Source organism: Sceloporus occidentalis, unplaced genomic scaffold (genome assembly GCF_023333645.1).
Source record: "Sceloporus occidentalis isolate IW3139 unplaced genomic scaffold, rSceOcc1.0.p SCAF_1, whole genome shotgun sequence".
NCBI classification, from domain to species: Eukaryota; Metazoa; Chordata; class Lepidosauria; order Squamata; family Phrynosomatidae; genus Sceloporus; species Sceloporus occidentalis.
Genome location: NW_028316981.1, coordinates 82,942,919 through 82,963,836, shown reverse-complemented (window position 1 = coordinate 82,963,836; position 20,918 = coordinate 82,942,919). Strand labels below are relative to the sequence as shown.

Here is a 20,918-nt window from a genome sequence, read left to right as displayed (position 1 = left end):
ATTTTCCCTTCTCTGCATGTAGATTATTCTTTAAGATTAAGATGTTGGGCCAGTTATGGATAGATTATTTATCCAACAGAGCCTGCAAGATGCATGACGAGATGGTGATTGCCTCCTAAGTGGTAAATACAAAATAATTTTCATTCATGCATCATTATCAGTTTATCCTAGGTTGCTCACAGAGTCCTATTCTCTCCCAATACCCCTCCTGACACTTTTTGTGGCTTCATATTTTGCAGCAGAAGAATGCAGACTACATATGCACTTGGCTGCTGCTGCTGTCTCATATTCAGCTGTTACTGTTGCCTTAGCAGGATCAATTGAATAAACACACAGCCAGGAGCTGCACTCACAGACAGGAAGTAACTTTAATTAAATATTGTGAAAGTTGAAAAGTTTTTACAGCTTGAATTTCTGCAAAAAAATTATAACAATCTCTACAGTAGTTAGTTTTCTCTAACAATAGAACTGTACAGTGTTTGTGTCTATTCCAAAAGGTTTAGTTAAGAAGGTGAAAGATTAGTCGATTCAGAGATGACTTCCATTTTAGATGCAGTCTGGTAGAGTGGAGCAGAAATAAGCATCCTTCACACAATCCAGTCAGCGTGAGGCTTCATTTTGTAAAGACTGAAACATGATCATTTCCACTTAAAGCCATATTCTGTGAAGAGCGACATCTTTAAAAATCACGTAAAAGTCACAGGAACTATTTGGGGCAGGGAGATTTTTAAATATAAATTTCCTTCTTTTATTTCTGGCACAAATACTTGAAGACAGAAACAAATTCTACATATTGTCAAGGGATCTTTGGACACTGAAGGGGAGGCCGGTACATGTATATGACTTCATATGAGTGTCTAAATAGGTGCAACTCTGACTGAATGGGGTTCAGTGGAGGGCATCACTGGACAAAATATGGCTTTAAATTTGATTACATTGCAGTGCCATTGCTTACTATGTGAATTAGAATAAATGCTTGGACTATAGAGAAGCAATACATTGATATGCTTATATTTTCCAGTTTCTTTATCGGTGAGTGTGTTCTTCTTGTTTCATGGGGGAAAAAACCTTATGGATTTTTTCATCTTTCTCTCCCCTCCCACCCCACTTCCCTTCCCAAAAAGATCACACAGTGACATCTGAGTGAAATCCATTGCAAAATTCATACAGGAAGCATGCACAGTTGCAGCATTGTTGCTTGTCTAGAAAAAAGTCACATTGTCTTAAGGTAACAAAACAGTTCTTTTGTGCTTTTCAAATTCCTTTTTTTCCCTTAGAATGTTAGTGATGATTGACAGTTCTGGTGCGCAGTACAATGTACAAGTGAAATGAATATGATTTGCATTGTTAAGGCATCCAATCTGCTGGTTTATATTTATGTGAAAGACAGAGAAATATACAAGCAGACAAGAAAGAAAGTATTTTCATTGATTTCTATGAAGTTTCTCCCCATATTTAATGCACAAAAAATGCGTCACTCCAAAGGGGAGAGATTCCATGCATATTAATAGAGTAAAACAGCATTAGATTTCTTTTATAAGCCTCAAAAGCAAAGGATACTTTTTAAAATCTACATAACTAAATGCTACAAGAATAATATGCTACTTTTTGCCATATATTGGAAAAAAAACCTTCTTAACTTACAAATAATACAAAAATAGACAATGGCTTTTGGGTGAAAATAAAACAAAAATGGAAGCATGGTTTAAAACAATTACTAAAAATATCCTATAAATGAATTGTATTAAAATCACATTTAAACAGCTAATACACTTGTGAATGACCAAACAAATTAGCACTTTTCACATAGCAAACATACACAATAAAATAAACTGGGATGCTGCAGGGAAAAAAGCAATGTACAAATTCCAAAGATAAATACATTATTTATATGGATATTTTACAAAATTCTTCTTTTTTTAAAAAAAGCTTTTTTTCTTTAACTCATTTTGCAAGCATGTGCAATCTTAAAGGTAGTGAGCTTGTTTTGCAAAATATGCAGTAATACTTTTTTGTGTGCATGTGTGGGTGCATGAGATTGAAAAACTGTCTTAAGACATTAAATTGTATAAATAGAACAATAACTTTGGCCAAAAAAATTCACAAAAAAATCTACATTATTTATAACGACGTACAAAACGCAACAGCAAAGGGGAACAAGAAGTATCGGGTACTGTGTCCTTAGAGGTGCGATGCCTCTTTGACTAAGAACACTTCCCCAGGTAATGAGAGCTACATTCCTGTAAGTAAAGGTTTATTTAGCAACCTTCACACAACTCTCTGTCTCTTCACCCTTCTTTTATATTTTACTTTTTCTATCAAAAACACCACTACCTGTTGCAAACTGAAAAGGCTGACTGATACAAAAGTAATTGCAGCTCAAAACAGACATGTCCCTTTTGTTTTCGGTTGTGTGAGTGTTTGTGTGTGCTTTTGGGTCATGTCTGGAGATGACAGGATGAATTTTGGCTCTGCTTCCTGACCCAAAATAAGGATGGAGAAAACCTGCAAATGTAAGGGAAAATATTTCTGTTGCAAAAATGCCATAAGGTGGTTCATGCTTGTGCCTGTATCCTCCCACATCAAATCCCAAAGGATTTAAATTGTACTTAGGGATGTCATCCATTTAGGATAGTCCTGGTATAAACTAAAGATAGAGAGCCATATTAATCCAATTCTGCAATTTTCAGCATTGCTTCCAGAGGCACTCAGTTTTCCAAGGTAACGATGGGGTATGCATGTCCTTTGTTACACTTTTGTTAATTTTCTGTTCACATTATTTACACAATCACCTAAGTACAGCTTTGTAAGAAAGGGGTAGAGGTGGATGGGGATGTCAAAGAATTCTTGCTGCCTCTGAAACACAATCCCAAAAAATGATAATTGTGTGTATCTGTGTACATCTGTGTAGAGACACTCACACACACACAGAGAGAAAGAGAATGTAAAACACCTGATAAGTGAATTGTTGCTGGATAAGTAACACATATGAGCCAACCCTTAACTGGAACAGCCATTACTGTTCTCAGGAAAAACACCCCCCTCCCCAAACTGGCACTTCTACTTCTGTTCCATATAAACCACTTTTAAGTGTTGCCACTTCATTCCCCTTTATTACGGATTTTTTTTAAAAAAGTCTCAAAGTGGATTTTAGTGATGGCACACCTCCTTTCATTATGATTTGTAAAAGACAAATGGTGACTGAGTTAAACATAATTGGATTTTCTCCATGACATAATGTAAATCTCACTCTCAAGTACATGGGATGGACAGCTCAAAATAACACATTTGCAGATGCTGGATGAACTTCAGTATTATTTTGCAACAACAAAACAATTTCCCATTTTTGTTTAAAAACTGCAGTTATTATGAGATTCTTCCTTTTTTCCCTTTTTTTTCTTTTTTAAAAAAGGCCTGAGTTAAAAGTTCCACACTGGGACTTGTGTCAGACTTTGTTCTGAAGCAGAATGCAGCTTCTTCATTAGTTAATTCTTCAAGGCAATTCTTTCACATGGGGGGAACTATCATGCCAGATATAGCTGTTAAAAGGGATAAAGAAGAGGGGGGGGGGGAGAGAGAAAAAAAAGAGAAAGATCATTTTGTGTAAGAAAACATTCATTCCAAATATATAGTAGCAGTTCATTGACCATAGGATTTACACATTATATTAGCTAAAAGTTTGGGAATAAAAAAATAATGTCTACAGCAATGTAGCTACTCTAGAACAACATGTTTCAGATAGAACATAGACCAGATTATTTTTTTTAAAGTCAGGATGTATATAAAGGATGAAACAGCAAGTGTATCTATGAGGATGTAAGTTCCACGTAAGCAAGGTAAAAAGTATAATCAATCCATAATTCTAATTTAGCCTTTGTATCGCAAAAGTAACATTGTCAATAATTAAGAATATTGCCATTGCTCAAGCGAGATTAAAACCATCATTTTATAACTTTCAAAAGAAGTAGTAGATTTATGACTCATAAAAATGCCCCCCATATTTTATTTAGATTTTTCAAATGACAGATGTAGAACAGCTATTATCTTCCCCACATACAACATAAGAATAGTATTAAAATTCAAACATATAGCCATGTTAGTTTGGAAAATCAGTATGGAAAGAGATCTTGTAGCATCTTTGAGACTAACTGAAAGGAAGAAGTTGGTAGCATGAGCTTTTGTAGGCTTGACCCCACTTCCTCAGATGCATGTGAGAAGAAGGCTCAAGTATATGAAAGCTCATGCTACCAACTTATTTATTTCAGTTAGTCTGAAAGATGCTACAAAAACCCTTTGCATAAGAATAGTATGCCACAAAAAAGTAACTTGTGGAAACATCCTGCAAAAACTAACACATAGTTGTGATACATACTGTACTGACACAGAATTGCTCTTGATTATTAGCAGTTGTAACTTCATGAGTTCCATACCAAACACGAATCTTAAGCTATTGCTGACACTTCTGTAAAAACAAGATCAAAGAAACCATCTACTTTGTCTCAAATCCTCTGTCTGGCTGGGGGCTAATATTCTTACAAGAGGCCAGCAAATGTGGCATGACGTTTGGATGAAGTAGAAGGCTCACGCCTGAGCCATCCACTGAGTGAACCAAATGAGGAATGAGCAGCCAGGCCAGCTCTTTAGTTAGCAGTTAATACATCTTGTTAATAGACTAAGACTTCACACTCACCCTTCTCTCAAATTAAACCTACCAGTGCCTGCAAATAAATGAAATTGCAGCTCTGTTTCAGACCATACTGCTGTGTTTGCTTCTTTTGACATGTCTGCAATAGCTCTGCCCTACTATAGCTTATGCTTTAGACTTTAGAGCTACTGTTTGTCTGTTGTTTTAAATATTTTAAAATATGAATATTCCATACTTTATCTCTGAGAAGTGCTAAGGCAATAATTTTAAAACATTTTCTTCCAATTTACAAGTAACACAAAACATGAAAACAGCAGCATAAAATAACAACTGAATGCCCTCCTAAAAAGAAAGGTCTTTATCCAACTTTCTGAAGGTCATCATGAGTAGGTGAAATGGACTTCCCTTGGAAAATTGCCAGAGGTAAACCTTTCCTCCATCTATGTAGCCAAGTATGTTTTCAAGTAATCTAAGTAAAATCAAAATGGCCTTCACTACAGTCTGTGATGGCATCATAAATTTAGGACAGATTCTGAGAAGATGCATTAATTTTGCTATCAATCCTACATCTACTCTCAATCACTTATCTAGAAATACAGGAAGCTACCTTATACAAAGCTCAAACAATTGGTATATCTGGCCTAGGACTGTCAACTGTGACTGGCAGTATTTGCTTTCCAGCACTTCAGGAAGGATCCTTTTCAAGTCTCACCTGGATAGCTACCTGTTTAGCTTCCAAAATCAGACAAGACCAGACATGTTCAGGGTGATATGACGGCATATAATTTTCATTCAGTTATAATAAGTTCTAGTATGATGAAAGCATGAAAAGATTTCTCATTATCCATTTTGTCAGCAGCGTGCATGTTTTTTTAACTTCTTTTTTAAAAATATCTTTATTAATTTTTCATAATCATACAAATTATGTGGGTTTTTTTTAAACTTCTACAATCGTGTCCTTGAGTATTTTTTGGCCTTTGTTTTTTGGCAAACATACACAAATAAATATGTTCAGGACATACTTGACCTCAAAAAGGTAGTTAGAAGGGTATTCAGATCTCTCTGCACCTCCATTTTTCACATATTAGTTTCAATTCAAATTTGACCTGACTGTTGTGAGATGCCAACTGATGAAAACTTGGTCCAGCTGAAACCACTGAATATATGAGTCTCCCATATTGTTGTTAGTTTGAAATCCAGCAGCTGCTGCTGCCATCATAATGTAAGCATAATGCTGGCAGAAGAAATAGTCATACTATGAGGGCAATTCGAGGGCTTGCTTTTACCACTGTTATGCAGCATTCCCACCAAAAGGAAGCACATTGTTACTAGCAGTAACACTACAGGTTTAATATAAACATCACTTTATTCACAAAAGGTAGTGTTTTGTAATAGACAAAGAAGATTTCATCAACATGAGTTACATTTTTGTTGTCCCCAAACAACACCTGTATAATATGCTCTACAGCAGATGGTGACACAACTAGTCCAGTTCACTCACCAAGTTAAAGTTTTAGTTAAAGACTATTTGCTATCAAATTGAGTTCAGTGTGACTAAACTGATTTACACCAAATTCTTCCAATGTAAGCTATCTGTAGATGAGGAAGTTTGGGCCTGGAAAGGTCTGTAAAGACAAAGAAAGTCCTACACTTTCTACGTAATACCAAAAGCAACCTATTGCTAGCAAATGCATCAGTACAGCTGGGAGTCACACATGGTTCATGGTGATTGTTGCAACAAGACTAACTCTTTAAAATGTCAGCTGCATGGTTATTTGTGAGAGAATGTAAAATGAATGCTGGTCTTTAGATTGATGCACTTCATAGACACATGATTTAAGATCAGAGCAGCCATCTCAAACATCTGGGCAAGTGATTTCTTAGGGAAGAACTCAGACCATGACTTGTTCTAATTCATTGTGCTTTAATTACAACTGCAATAATTTGATAAGAACCAAGCCAAAGTGAAAGACTTGCAGACTTCGTGGGGGAAAGTGGGAGGGAATATTTTATACCCAAACATCACCATATGTGCATGAATTACAAGACTAATCAGCAAGGAGAAGGCAGTTTAAGCAAATGGCAATGACTAAATGAAGTAATCCAAGAGAAGACAAGAATGCAAAATGTATCCATCCAATTGGGACCAGGCATCCTAAGGATATGACTTATTCTGGTAGCAGAACAGCCATTCCTTTTGAAAAGAAACTTGCAGTCTGTCTGCTTCTAGGGGATTCTTCAAAAAAAAAAAATCACCATAATGTGAATAAAATCCTTACAAACAAGGAATGTCTTTAATCTTCAATGGAGGTTTGACTAGATGAACAGCTTTTGGAAGAAAGACTAGATGTGATAACAGGTTACAGGTTACACTTTGAACTATTCATTGTGTAGAATTCTGAATATTTAAATATTCAGATTCTGACAACCGCGGCAAGTACTGGTTTACTGAGACATTATGAATTATTTGCTAAACCAAGAGTTTGGGTTATCACACTCTTAAAAACTTCTTTAAAAATGATTAGTTCTAAAAACCTATTAGGGGAAAAAGTATTTGACTGCCAATGGAAGAATAGAAAAGATGGATTCATTCTGGCCTACTTGGGATACGAGTTCCAGACCTTAGGAGCAGTCACCAAGAAAGTCCCACCTTGCATCCTCACCGGCAATTGCTGTGAATGTAGTGGGACTGAGAGACTGTCTTTTCCACAAATTTCAGAGCCTGAACAGACTCAAATGGGAAGGTATTGTCTGTCTGACAGCCTGAACCTAAATTCATTATTATTATTTCTGCCTATGAAATTTCTCCCTGTTGAAATTAACTTTTTTTCATTTTTGGCCCAAATCTCTAATCTGTTATGATAATTTTGAATTCTGATCCTGCCTTCTGGAGTATTAGCTAACAGAGGTTGGATGGCCATCTGTCAGGGGTGCTTTGATTGTGAATTCCTGCATGGCATGGGGTTGGACTGGATGGCCCTTGTGGTCTCTTCCAACTCTATGATTCAATTTCTGATGGATAAAAATTGTATAACTGAAAGAAATGTTTTAGCCATTGAGGAACATTAGGTAAAACAAAAATACTAAAATTTTAAAGGTGGGAGTTGTGGCATATTTTTAGAACTGAACTGGCTTACAGACACAAGGCATCAAGGAAAAAACTCTCCATATCCCCACTGCAGAATCCTTGTTATCTTTAGATCTGCTACCACTTCCCACTAAAGATTGTCCATTCTAATCCAACACCACTGAGCAGTTAGGCATATCAGAACAACTGATACACAATAAAACGTTTTTGTAGATTTTCTGTACTGGGCATTTGTGGTAACTGTACCATAATTTTCTGAGCAAAGATGATTCATCCTTTTAGGAAAGTTTAACATTTTACAGTTGATAAAATGCAAGAGACTGTGTCAGTGGAAGAGAAATAGCATAAAATACAATACACAAAAAAGGTTTTTCAAAGAACAGCTATCATTATTATTATTACTGAAGAAGCCTAATACTTCTGAATTAAATTACAAGTCAAAAAGCAAAATGACATTCTGATTTTCTTCCTGCTTAAAAGGTTTCATATTTCCATTCTGCCAGGATCTTATCATGCTACTTTTGTACTTTAAGTGCCTCATGTAACAAGACCACCTAGGCTTTTTCTTGGTTCAGTGTTAAAGGATTCTAAAAAGGGAAATATCACCAGATCCTTCCAAACTTGAGAAAATACTTATTTTTATATTTTAAAAACCTATTTATGAGTATTATTTTATGGCTATTATCGGTATTATTTTCAGCATTTTGTCCTAATGTGTGTCAGGATATTATGGGGTGGTGGTGGTGGAAGTAAATACATATTTGAAAACAACAACTGTACAATGGCATCTATTTAAAATAACATTTAACACTTTGGCTGGTTTCTAAACTTTATAAGCAAAATCGTAAGGGTCTCTGAACACAAGAACCCTACACTCTCCTTTCACAGAGTAGCTTAGTTAGGCAATAATAAACACAAAGTAGTTATTGCATACATTGGGCAGTGTAAAATAATACAATGTTGGAGGTGCTTTTAGCCTCACTACAAGGACCAAAATGACCTGCCTAACTTAGTTTCACTCTCATATTAGAAGATGGAGATGTTAACAAAATTATGATGAAAGCTGATGTCAGTTTGCCGTCTGAGCATTTCAAATTCGGATGTGACATGTGTAGTGATTAACGAGCAATCTTGACTAGGGATATGTGACATCCGTCCCTTTATTTCCATGGAATGAAGGCCTGCATGCTGGCATTTCACATTTGTGAGACTTATCCCCCAAACAGATAGCCTTTAGAAAGAAGTCCTAAATCATTATTGCATGATACAAGAGGATCCTAATCACATTTCTGTAGTGTGTGTGTGTGTGTATGTGTGCAGTATATATTAAATCAGCATAAATTAATGCAGATCTGCATCATTGTTATGCACTAAATGAAAAATTAGTTTATCTATTATGCAATGCCTTACCATTTACTATCACTTATATCCTTGAGACCAAAAAATATTTAAAAACCTGATGCCTGGTCAATAAAATTATGTGCAACAGCAAATATACATTTCACTTCAAGAGTGAGAAATCATTCTGTTCAGGGAATACCAAATCAGTGATATGTATGGCCTTCATCTTTAAAAAAACAATTCTGGATATCTGGGGTTTTGTGTGCAATGAATGAGAGAGCAGCTCTTTAAAAATGGCCAACAATAGTTTAAGGAATTGTTCTTTTTTTATCTCTGATCTAGAAAAATAGACAAAAGTACACACATTTAAAAGATGTCTGCCAGTAGCCAATCTCTAATGTTAATATACAATCTATATTACTGTAGCAAGTAATCCTGTAGAAATGTTGCTTGTGTTGTGCCAACCTAGAGAGTTTTTGTTACCCAGGAACTAAATCAGAAAAATATGCAGCTGCAACTCCTCCCACCTGTACTGTTGATTGCACTTTCCTATCCCTCCCATACTTATAATGGCAAGTAAGAGTCCAAGGGAGTCCAAGGGAAATTATTTGCTGTGTTCTGGATGAGGCGAGTGTTGAAGATAAATATGACTCTACATTACTGCTGCTTCATAGTGGAATGGATCGATGAGAAAGGACAATTTCTGACAAAAGCAGAGGGAGGGAGGAGAAGCAACTTAGTTCACATGGCCACAGCAATTTCTGTATTTCATGTTCTACATTTTGGAAATGCAATGAAAGGAGCAAGTTGTATTGCACCAAAAGCTATCTGCTGTAAGTGACACATAACTTGAAGACAATGTTCTCGAAGAGCATTTGTCAAGTAAGAGTGCAAAGAGGAGAAGATGTGAGAAATGCTCCCAGGTAGAGGTAGAAAAGATGGGACCCATGATCATGATCATTCAAGGGCATCCAGAGCCAGTTTACTGTAGAGTATTATGTGGAAATGCCCACAGGCAAAGCAAGATGCAAATGAAGAAACAGGGCTAAAAACCTTTAAACTTCTCTGCTCAGAAATTATTCTGAACCATATTATAAGAATGGGAGTAACCATACCAAAGTCAAAGTGTGGAAGTCCCTTGACCTCACTGATTCCTGATGCAAGCACCTCATGGATAACATAGGTTCTAGGAGGAACTGTGGTATCCAGTCTCAGGATGCTGCCACTTCAGAGCATCAACAAGCTGTGAATTCACAATGTATTTTATAACAAGGATGAAACAAGTGAAACATAGAGTCACTGGTAAACTGACTGTCTTTCAGAACATGTGAACTATTGCTGATCAGCTTTGAAAGTGGTAGACACCAGAGATGGATCTAACCATTGATGAACTGTTAGTTCATGTAAATGTCCATTTTAACAATATATGTCAAGTGAATCTTATGTCATAAAAGTGATAACTGTAATGTTAAAATATCATAATCTCTGAAGAGAGACATGGTTAAGTACCATGGTGCAGTATGTGAAACTCAGTTTAGTTACAGGATGGTGACAACATTGGTTGAACCATATTTCCACAGTGGATTAAATGCTGGAGGACAATTTTTTTCACCAGTTTAGAACTGCAAGAAAATCTGCTAACCAAAGACCTAACACAGGTGGCACCATTCAATGAAATATGCCATATGCTCCTTTCATTTACACACATCTGCATACTGTGACTTCTGCTGTAGAACAAAGGATAACAACACTTTACATGTGATAAATGTGCACTGCAGTAATAGAGTGGCATGGCCTGGTTGTCTATAGGTTAACTGATGCAAAGAATGGTCTTTCAGTGGAAATCATTTCTCTCAAGAGATACTATTTTATTAAAGTGGTAGAAAATTATTCCATGACAATATTAATATTACACAATCGTGCCAAAAAAGAAGTGATTACAAGGGGATAATGAAAAGATCCACTTTCATAGTGGGAATGACGGACCTTTTGGAACTGATTTACCAATACGGAGTGAAGGCAAATCCCAAACCAATTTAAATGCAAGTGGGAATGAGCCCTGAGAGTGTTATTTGCTCTATAGTTACAAAGCTGGCTTCTCACTTCCGGAAACCCATGGCCTAACCCAGAGAATCTTTGATACATAAGACACATTTGGCATAGGTAGCTCTTAAATAAAGCTTATGTGAAATGGCTTAAGGTGAGAGAAGAGACAAATTTGCTGTTTGTCACATTCTGTATTAGTAGCTAGAGAGAAGAAAGGAAGGAAATAAAAACTCAGTTTTGGGAGGATGAACTACAGCATGTGTTAGTAACCCTTTCCACCTCCAGCACAGTTTGAGGCAGCTGGTGATTATGAGGACCCTTCTTGTCTAAGTAAGCATGAAAATGTATACTCCTCTCAGAGCTTTATTGTGTGGTACAGTAATTATGAGGGAGGGTTAAGCACAGTAGGGCAGCCTTAGAACAGAGCAAACTAAGTAGTGAACTAGGGAATTTTGTCTTTATGATGTATATGGTCTAGCAGTTAACCGAATACTTCAGTGCATATATGAGGAATAAGTTGAAAATTTGCACACAAAACTCTTTTTCATTAGTGGGTAAGCACTGTTGTATTTGCCCTTGCAAGATATGTATACAGAAATTTGAGAAAGTTTAAATACAGAATATCAGAAATATCAGAAAGTTTTGCTAAAGTGCTGAGAAAAGGGTCAGGGTAAATTAAGTGAACATCTCAGTGAGAAGCAAAGTAGGAAAACTGAGCATGATCTCAAACTAAGATTTTGAGCTGAGAAGTGATAGGGCAAAGCCATCGCAAGATGACTTTTTAATGATCTGAAACAGAACAGATCTTTGGCAAGACTAGAAATTACTTGCTTTACACATTGCATTCTATTTTAAATATTACCCCAACTGACCTAGAACAAATTTGGGTACTTTCCTTACACACAGGTTTCCTAGAACCTTTTCTTGGTAGTAGGCACAAAGTCCAAGATTCAAATAATATGCTGCCTCATAATGTAGTGTAGTCTCCTGCTTTGCAGATTTTTATACAGAGGCTGCATGGTCACCTGTCAGGGGTATTTTGCTTGCATATTACTGCATGGCAGGGGGGCTGGACTGGATGGCCTTTGAAGTCTCTTACAACTCTATGATTCTATGATTCTATGTATGCTTATCACAGCTTGTTATACTTTTGCAAATGACAGGCTTCTCCTCTCACACTTTTTTTTTAAAGTGAGGAGCTTTCAAAACCTAAATTTGATACAGTGAACTTTTGAAAAAAAATGTCAAAAATTCCACAGGGTAAGGGAAATTACTTGAAGGCACACAGCACACACAAGAGTAACTGCTTGGATAAACTTTAGCGTTTCTTTGACTTTTAGCATACGGTTCAGGGTTGTTGTTTTTCTAAAGGGGCTCTGGGTTTTAACTGTTACAAGTTATACCATGCACCTTTTGATATAGCACCAAGCAAGCAAGCAAGCAAACATTTCTCCCAGAAATAACATCAAAAATATCATCAAGGAATTAATCACAACTGAAGTTGAATTTGCAACAGTATGAGCTAATAAAGTTTACATACTGCTTAAAAAACACTCTATTTAGAAGTAAAGTTGGTCCTTGGTATCCACAGACTCTTTATCTATGGATCCATGGCTTGAAAATATTCAAATATATATATATTCCAAATAGCAAGCCTTGACTTTGCCATTTTATATAAGATACAACATTTTATTATGGCACTATATTAAATGGGACTTGATCATCCATGGAGTTTGGTACCCATGGGGGGTCCTGGAACCAAACCCCAGAGGATAACGAGGGCCCACGGTATCAGCAGAATACCTATGTTATTAGTTGCCATGCTACAAAGTAGCCATTGTTTAAAAAATGTGAGAAATTGTGAGAAACTATTTTAGTGGTGTCCAAGTTTTATAAAAGGACACCACAAAGTAGTGTTAAGCAATAACAAATGCAACACAGACCCTATGTACACCTTATGATATTTTTCTGTAGCAGATATTGCAATATACAATATATCCAGCAAGCTTCCTTTGAAAATAATATAGAAGCAGAGCATTCTGATACCAGTGAATAGTAGTTAAATGCCTGTACTGAAGCCACTCATTCACAAACCACAAGGTTGTGAGTTCAATACCAGCCAGGGGGTCAAAGTTGACTCAGCCTAGCATCCTTCCAAGGTTGCTTAAATGCATACCCAGCTTGCTGGGGGCAGTTAGCTTACACACATTGTAAACCACTTAGGGAGTGCTTAAGTGCACTGATAAGCAGTATAGAAATGTACTTGCTGTTGCTATTGCTAATCATAATGAACCATTTTACCACATGGTGGTGGTGACATGTCAGAGAATCCAGATAAGCTCCCCTCTCCCTGCCTTACATTTCCCCCATAAAGGAGCTGGGAAAGAAAAGGAAGGAGAGGAGTTTCAAATACTATGTGAATCCAACCTAAATTTTCTCATTTTTCCAGGTAGTCCTTGCTTACATATAACACAGACAGTAACAATGCAACTATAATTAAAGAAGACTGCCAGTTAGCTGGATTAAATCCTTTTCAACTGCAGGGACTCAAGAAAGCAAATCCAATCTACATTTTGCCATAATGGTGCAAATCTGTGTCTCATGGCTCCCTTTTGGAGGATGCTTCACCATTTTGGAATGCTGGAGTACCATGATGACTGACAGGAGACTCAAATATTACCCAAATGTGACTGCAACACTGGAGTGAAATCACAGTACAGCCGGCCCTTCACATTCACAGACTTGGCATTCACAAATTTGGTTATTCACAACTGGAGAGGCCAGGGGATCCTGAACGCGAGCCCCTCCCACCTCCTCCTCCAATGCCTGGGACAGTTTGCTAGAGCTATCCCAGGCATTGGAGGAGGTGGGCGTGGCTCTCACATGGCCTTCCCTGGCCCCTCCCACACCTGGGACAGATGGCTACAACTGTCCCAGGCATCGGAGGAGCAGGTGGGCGGGTCCTGTCTCATTTGCAAATTTTCCACACTTGGGGGGGGGGGTCTTGTTCTCCTAATGCCTGTGAATGTGGAGGGCCAGCTGTATTAACTAGTGTGACACCTTGAGGATTCATGACATGAGTTTCCTTGCACCCACACAGTGTTGAAATCTGGCTCTTAAGCACACATATAGATTGAAAATCTATATTCATGCAATTGTTCTATATGTGAGTTAAACATACACTCCTTATCCATGGATTTTTATCCATGGATTCAAGCACCCACGGCTTGAAAATATTTTTAAAAAGTATAAATTCCAAACAGCAAACCTTGATTTTCCAGTTTATATAAGGGACACTATTTTGCTATGCCATTATATTTAATGGGACATGAGCAACTACAGGTTTTGTTATCCATGGGGGATCCTGGAACTATACCCCAAAGGATAACAAGGACTCACTGTATTAGAGAAAAGGAAAGACGTCAGTATAAATCTATGGGATAACACAGAGGTGAAGTGCACTGACAGCTGAAGAGGGTTTGAGACACGACACTGTTTGCATGATAAATGAGCTTACATTCAAAAGGTGATAATGGTAGGTAATAGCAGGGGGACCTTTAAATAAATGCACCATATGCCATATATATTCCATCATATGCAAACCAAAATATTCAGCCTGTGCTGAACCCATATAAATGTTGCTGCTATTAGTAATGATTTTGCACATGTGGACATGACAAAGGAAAAACAAAATCAAAAAAGGAAGGGAAGATTGACTAACGTACTTCAGGAGAAGGCCAGACCCTGGAGAGACCCTGCAGTGGAGTACTTGCTAGAGTCCACAAAAGACTGGTCTGATAAAAGACAACAACAAGGAATAAGAAAGGAAAAAAAGAGAAAGGCTGGTATTAGTAAGCTGCAATAATTACTCATTTTAAGCAAACACGCAGACCATGCTTTTAAGACACACATCTCAGTAGTTCAAAAGGGCAAAATGAGCAGTATGTTTTACCAAGGAAAGAAATGGGAGAAATAGGAGACCTGAATCCTAGTGCTAGTCCTAACTAGAGTAGACCCTTTACACTGATGGAACTTGTGCAAGTGTTTCATTAAGATTCAGCAAGTCTACTCTAACTGGGACTAGAAATAGGATTTGGCCCAGAAATTAAAGGTCTTGCACCAGATTGCAGACCATCAAAGTTCCATTACCTTACTGACAAGGTGACAGACAAAGTGCTGTAAAAGAGCAACATGCTAGGACTGGCCTACCTTGGAGGCTATTCCCATTGGTGCTGGTACAGGTGGGGGGAGGGGAAGTCTGTGGTCTGACGACAGGGGCAAAAGCACTCTTCTGTTTCACTGCTGAGACCATGTTGGCTGGTGAGAAGGAGAAGATCCCAGAGGAACTGCTACAGTTAGAAGGGAGACTAGTGGAGGAGGCCATTGTGGGGCTTGATGGCACAACTAGAGGAAGAAAAAAAAGGACAAAGAGGAAATATTCTTAATCAAGGTTGGAAACTTAAAATGTTCACAGGGATAAACTAGCAGTAAAACTTCCTTAATAGATGCTCTGCATGCTTGTTGTTTCACTCTCATCACATATGAACTCCCTTTGACATTATCTTCATGATTTGGGTTTATGACAGTCCCTCCTTTGGGCATAATTCCTGAATTCCTGGTCATGTGGAAACAGGCCACAATAGGGCTTCTTCTTTTACAGGTCCTCTGGGATGAATCTAATGCAGCCAAGAAAGAACAGGTTTGGCTGCAGTCACCCAGAGGACCTACTCGGCTGCTGCTCCTAAATTATGGAATGACCTGCCGGAAGAGATCTTGATGCCTTTAAGAAGGCTATTAAGACAGACCTCTTCCAGCAGGCTTTCCCAGACTGATCCTCCTGCTCATTGATGTAGTTTGCCCCTGTTTGCTCCAAATGTCCCTTCTATGCCTGCCTATTTTAATTTTTTTTAACTTGCTTATTTTAAGTTAATTTATTTAAAATATATAATGAATTTCAATTGGAATTGATGATTGTATTAAAGTTAAGGGATGAGGGATGGGATTTTAGTTTGTATATGTTAAGTAAGGCGGTTGGACTGGATGGCCCTTGTGGTCTCTTCCGACTCTATGATTCTATTGTGTAGGTATTTTATGTATTTGCTTATGTAAATTATTTGTGTAATTTATGTAGTTGTTTATGTAATTTTGTAAACTGCCTTGATCCCTTGGAAAGGCAGTATATAAATAAAATTACACCCAATTTTTCCAGACAAAGCATTCCCTGAAGATGCCAGCCAGGAACCTCAGGAAGAAAGTTTTCTGGAACATGGCCACATAGCCCGAAAAACCCACAGAAAAATTTGTTGTTGTTATTATTATTATTATTATTATTATTATCTATTGCCTCAAGACTTGCAACTCTGGTCTCATTGACTGTTGGGATTTAGACATTGTCTTTGTGGTAGAGAACAGGTTGCCATCCTGTGAAGGTAACATCAGAATGGAAGAGATCTTCAAAGGCTCACCTTCATCGCTACTGGTCTTCTCATAGTTCTCTTGAGCCTTAATGACTGTTCATTAAAACTCAAGAAGGACAATTTTGGCATCATTATGACAAATTATATTTTTAATTTTTTAAATTTTTTAATTTTTTAAATGTTTTTCTCTTATAAATGAATTCAAGACAGACCTTGGGAAGTAAAATTCATGACAAATTTTTCCATGCAATGAAATGCGGAAGTCATCCATAGGTAATTAGTAATAGGATGATAGGCTGCTTCATCATCTTCTCTCAGGTTTTGGTAGGTCACTATATTCTTCCTAAAAGTAATTTTCATTCTGTTTCTCTTTCTAGGTAAGATTATTATGCTGTTGTGCAAGTAAGAAGGACTCTAAAACAGACCTAATCCTAAAATGCTTTCATTTTTTTTAAAAAAATGATAGTTTGAATGATAAATCTAAAAACATTTTGTTGTTTGCAACATTATTTTTAGTACCCAGTACTTTTTATGATTAAAGCTGCAGCCCTATCCTATCTGCTGAACACAATATGATTTATTTAGGAATATGATGTATAGGATGTACTGTGTGGTTCAGTCCATCCTCCTTTGGAAATGAGGCCCAGAAGCAAATCAGAATGCCAAGGGGTGACTCCTATGTGCAAAGATATAAACCTATTCTAACAATGCTGCAGTCCTATGAACCTAATCCTGAATTACTGGAATTTATCTGAATAAGCATACATAGCAACATGCCTAAAATATTTTTTTTCAGTCATTATAACAAATAATGAGTTCATTCTATCAATAATGATTGAAAGATCATGAGCTTTCTGGTGGTAAGTAAATGCAAAGTCTGGAAATAAGTATCTTGCCTTGACCATGTCATATAGGAACAGTGTGAAGATGGTTTCACAATGATGGGATAGAAAACAAACATATTTATAAATGCTTGTGTGGATGCCATGTCTGATTTGCTTCTGGGATCCTTTCTGTGGATGCCATATTTGATTTGCTTCTGGGATCCTTTCATGGGATCCTTTCATGGAACATTCATATTGCTTTTAATCAAAGGGGCACATATGCCATTTTTCACTCCTTAACTGATTTTTTTCAGCAAGAGGAAAGAAGCAAGGCATTGTACCAAAAAGGAAAATGAAGATTAGAAATGGCAGGCAGTACCCATAATAAAATTCCATTTGAGACAGGATGATTAGACTATAGCAACCTTGTATCAAAGCACTCATGATTCCATTAATCAGGGCAATGGTCACAAATCTATCTGACCATAATTACACCATGAAATTATCTCCTTTTTAAAAATGCTTGTATGACAAAGATGGCTTAGTGGTTAAGGCACCAATTCTGATGACTGGAAGATCGGAAGGTTGGCAGCTCGAGGCCTGAGTGCTGCATGATGGGGTGAGCTCCCATCACTAGTCCCAGCTTCTGCCAACCTAGCAGTTGTAAAGCACGCAAATGCAAGTAGATAAATAGATACCACTTCTCAGGGGGAAGGTAACAGTGTTCGGTGCAGTCATGCTGGCCACAAGACCGCCAGAGCAGTCCTTGGACAACTCTGGCTCTTCAACTTAGAATTGGAGATGAGCACTGCCCCCTACAGTCGGTTATGACTAGGTATTCATGTCAAGGGACTACCTTTACCTTTAATGATAAGGCCTATAGTTTGACATTTCAAAGTAGCTGTATTACCTGTATTGTGTGAAAGAAAATGTCATTGGTAGATGTATTCAACATTTAGGTTTAGAATATCTTTATTTCCTCAGATTATTGGCTAGCATGACTATGAAAAAACAGAAGATCAATAACACTGGCCATTTCCTCATCTTTTTTAGAAACTGTTTATGTTCACAGTAGTTTATGAATAATTAAACAGCAGGAGGATGAAAATTCAAATCATCTGAGCTTTACATTATTATTTTATTTCCATCTGTGTAGATAAATATCAAACTCTCAGAATCCCTGCACCAGAATCTGATATCATATTTGTGAACACTGAGAAAATCAATTAATGGAAATTAAATGTTCAAAGTTTCACAGTCAGACAGATACAATCTTGGTCTAAAGTCACTCCATATCCGCAAGCACTTGTTAAGGCAGAGGAATCAAAGCACCTAAATTGAATTGCTACTCTACAGCAATTAGTTTATTGATTTAATTAAGAATTCCACCTTTCTAATTCTCAGGTCATGATTGAAACATTTTCTGATTGAATGTATTTGCCATTAACGGGACAGCAGAATCTAACAGGAAAAGTCTCCCAACATGGTTGTTGTTGATGATGACAGTAGCAATAACAATATGAAAAATAATATAAAGGCATGATTTGATAGAAATTTATTCAGAAGCAGAATAAGTCTAGGATTACGAAATAGTGCATTGTTGAAATATATTTAATGAATAGAACAGAGAGTAAACAAAGAAATCACCATAGATACGGTTTTTAAATTTAAAAATAGTTCATTAATTACTTAAATTGCATTGTGCGTTTCATTGTAACCAATTATTATTATACTTTTGTCAGAATTAATATGTTATTCCTAGCCAAGACTCCTGAGTTGTGATACATCATCATGCAGGTCAACCTTGTGACACAATAGCATATTGATGACATGATGTCATACTATCCTATCAGTTTTCTGAAATTTAAGGAGCATTAATGACAGAATTTCATATATGTGTGTATGTGTATATGTGTGTGTGTGTGTCAGTTCTATTCTATTATGTAATCTTTTTTATTTTTGTATAATCAGTAATAGGTTTCCTTATCTATCTCCTACTAGAATGCTTTGGAAACTATGGCCCGAAACAGACAGGCCAAACACTGTGGCTTCTATCCACTTCAGAGGTGTGGTGTGCTGATGACACATGCCCCTGATGTGGCTAAAAGCCTAAAGTGGCCCGAGGCCATTGGTAAAAGGAGTGAGGAAAATCCACTTCTTGCAGATGGCCTATTTGGGACCATGGCAGCAGCCCGCTTTCAGAGCTGGCCATGCAGTTGCCACAGTCTCTAGCCAATCGTGGGCCAATTGTGACTGGAGTGGCCAGAGGACCCTCCAAGCCACCGGTCTGCTTCAGCCCTATGAGTCTCAGTCTGTACATTGATGTAGTAGGCCTATACATTGCTACAGTTTTCTCTGGGTCTAAAAGAAGATCACCATTCCATCACTGGGGGCTTCTAATGATGTAGCATTCTGAAATGCATCAGGTGTTGACCTGATTGATTTCTGAACAAGATATCCTTGGGAACCCCATATAAACTCTCATGGACTGAGCTTTTCACATTATAATAAAAATAAAGCTACCATAATATATCTGTATCCATAACAAAAAGACCATCCTGATCAATGCCCCAAAATATTCAGATAAATTACAATTTTCTGTAGAAATATGTCACCAGTAAAGATGATTCTAAACAATAATAAAAATAATAAAACAAATAATAAGTTAAACCTGAAGAGCTTTGGGAGTCTTAAGGTATAATGCTATGTTTCTTTTTCTCTAAAGTAAGCAACAATGAATTCAAGGAGGTTTTCTACATGGCAAAATATTTAGGACACTAAAAGATATTGCAAACACTAGGACCAGCAATATAACTACTTGGCATGAATTGCACAACATGATACATACTGGCATAGGGAGAATTGGCAGCAGATCCATTCAAGAAAGTTGGAGATCCACCTAAATTGGACATTCCAGCATTTCCATAACCATTCATGCTTGTCGTGACTGAGTTGTAGTTTGTCTGCTGAGGGGTAGTGCTTGGCACGTAACCATGAGGTGACACACTGCTTGAGTTGCGAGTAAAACCTTTTATAAAAATTACAAAGGTACAACAGTTGGTAATTTCAAAACATTACAAACTCTGCTATCAAATCAATCAAAATTAAATTCTGTGGCAAAGGATGAAAGAGTAGAGGTCATTCTTTTTATAATATTCAATGTACAAGTATCTGGCTACTTATTTCTACTTGTTCTTTGGCTTACCGGAGCTCTTGTACTTTGAACTAGACATTCTTAATCAGAATGCCAGGTCATATGTAGCCCTGGTTACATTGCTTTCTCCTTGTGGCTTTTGTTTAGGGATGGAAAGAATATGTGAAAATATTTGAAAAACAGTCAAAAGACATATTTCAGGAAACTTTGATGACAAGAATCCAGGACATTTGCAGTTCAGAACTTGTTCTATGCAAAATCTGCATGTAGTATGTTTGTGCAGAAAACAGCATTTTTAAAAACAGAAAACAGCATTTTCTGTATAAAAATATTATTTTCACATATATTTGTTCTGTATAAAATGTTTTTTGTACAGACAATGCTCTTTTTTCACAGAAAATCT

General features: G+C 37.0%; 1 protein-coding gene across 5 annotated transcripts in view; it reads right to left on the bottom strand.

The window, feature by feature from the left end:
* Nucleotides 1-349: 349 nt before the first annotated feature.
* The window catches only part of LOC149321733 (transcription factor COE1), a 483,412-nt gene continuing 462,843 nt past the window's right edge, over nucleotides 350-20,918 (bottom strand). For 4 of the 5 annotated variants that reach the window (XM_089527644.1, XM_089527655.1, XM_089527666.1 and 1 more), the window contains exons 14-17: nucleotides 20,210-20,389; nucleotides 15,330-15,524; nucleotides 14,846-14,914; nucleotides 350-3,539 (exon numbers count right to left, since the gene is read on the bottom strand). In XM_089527644.1, the coding sequence (XP_089383770.1) occupies nucleotides 14,847-14,914; nucleotides 15,330-15,524; nucleotides 20,210-20,389 (443 nt within the window). In that variant the 3' untranslated portion in view covers nucleotides 350-3,539; nucleotide 14,846. The remainder of the gene's footprint in view (nucleotides 3,540-14,845; nucleotides 14,915-15,329; nucleotides 15,525-20,209; nucleotides 20,390-20,918) is intronic. The other variant, XM_089527686.1, reaches the window with a different exon arrangement.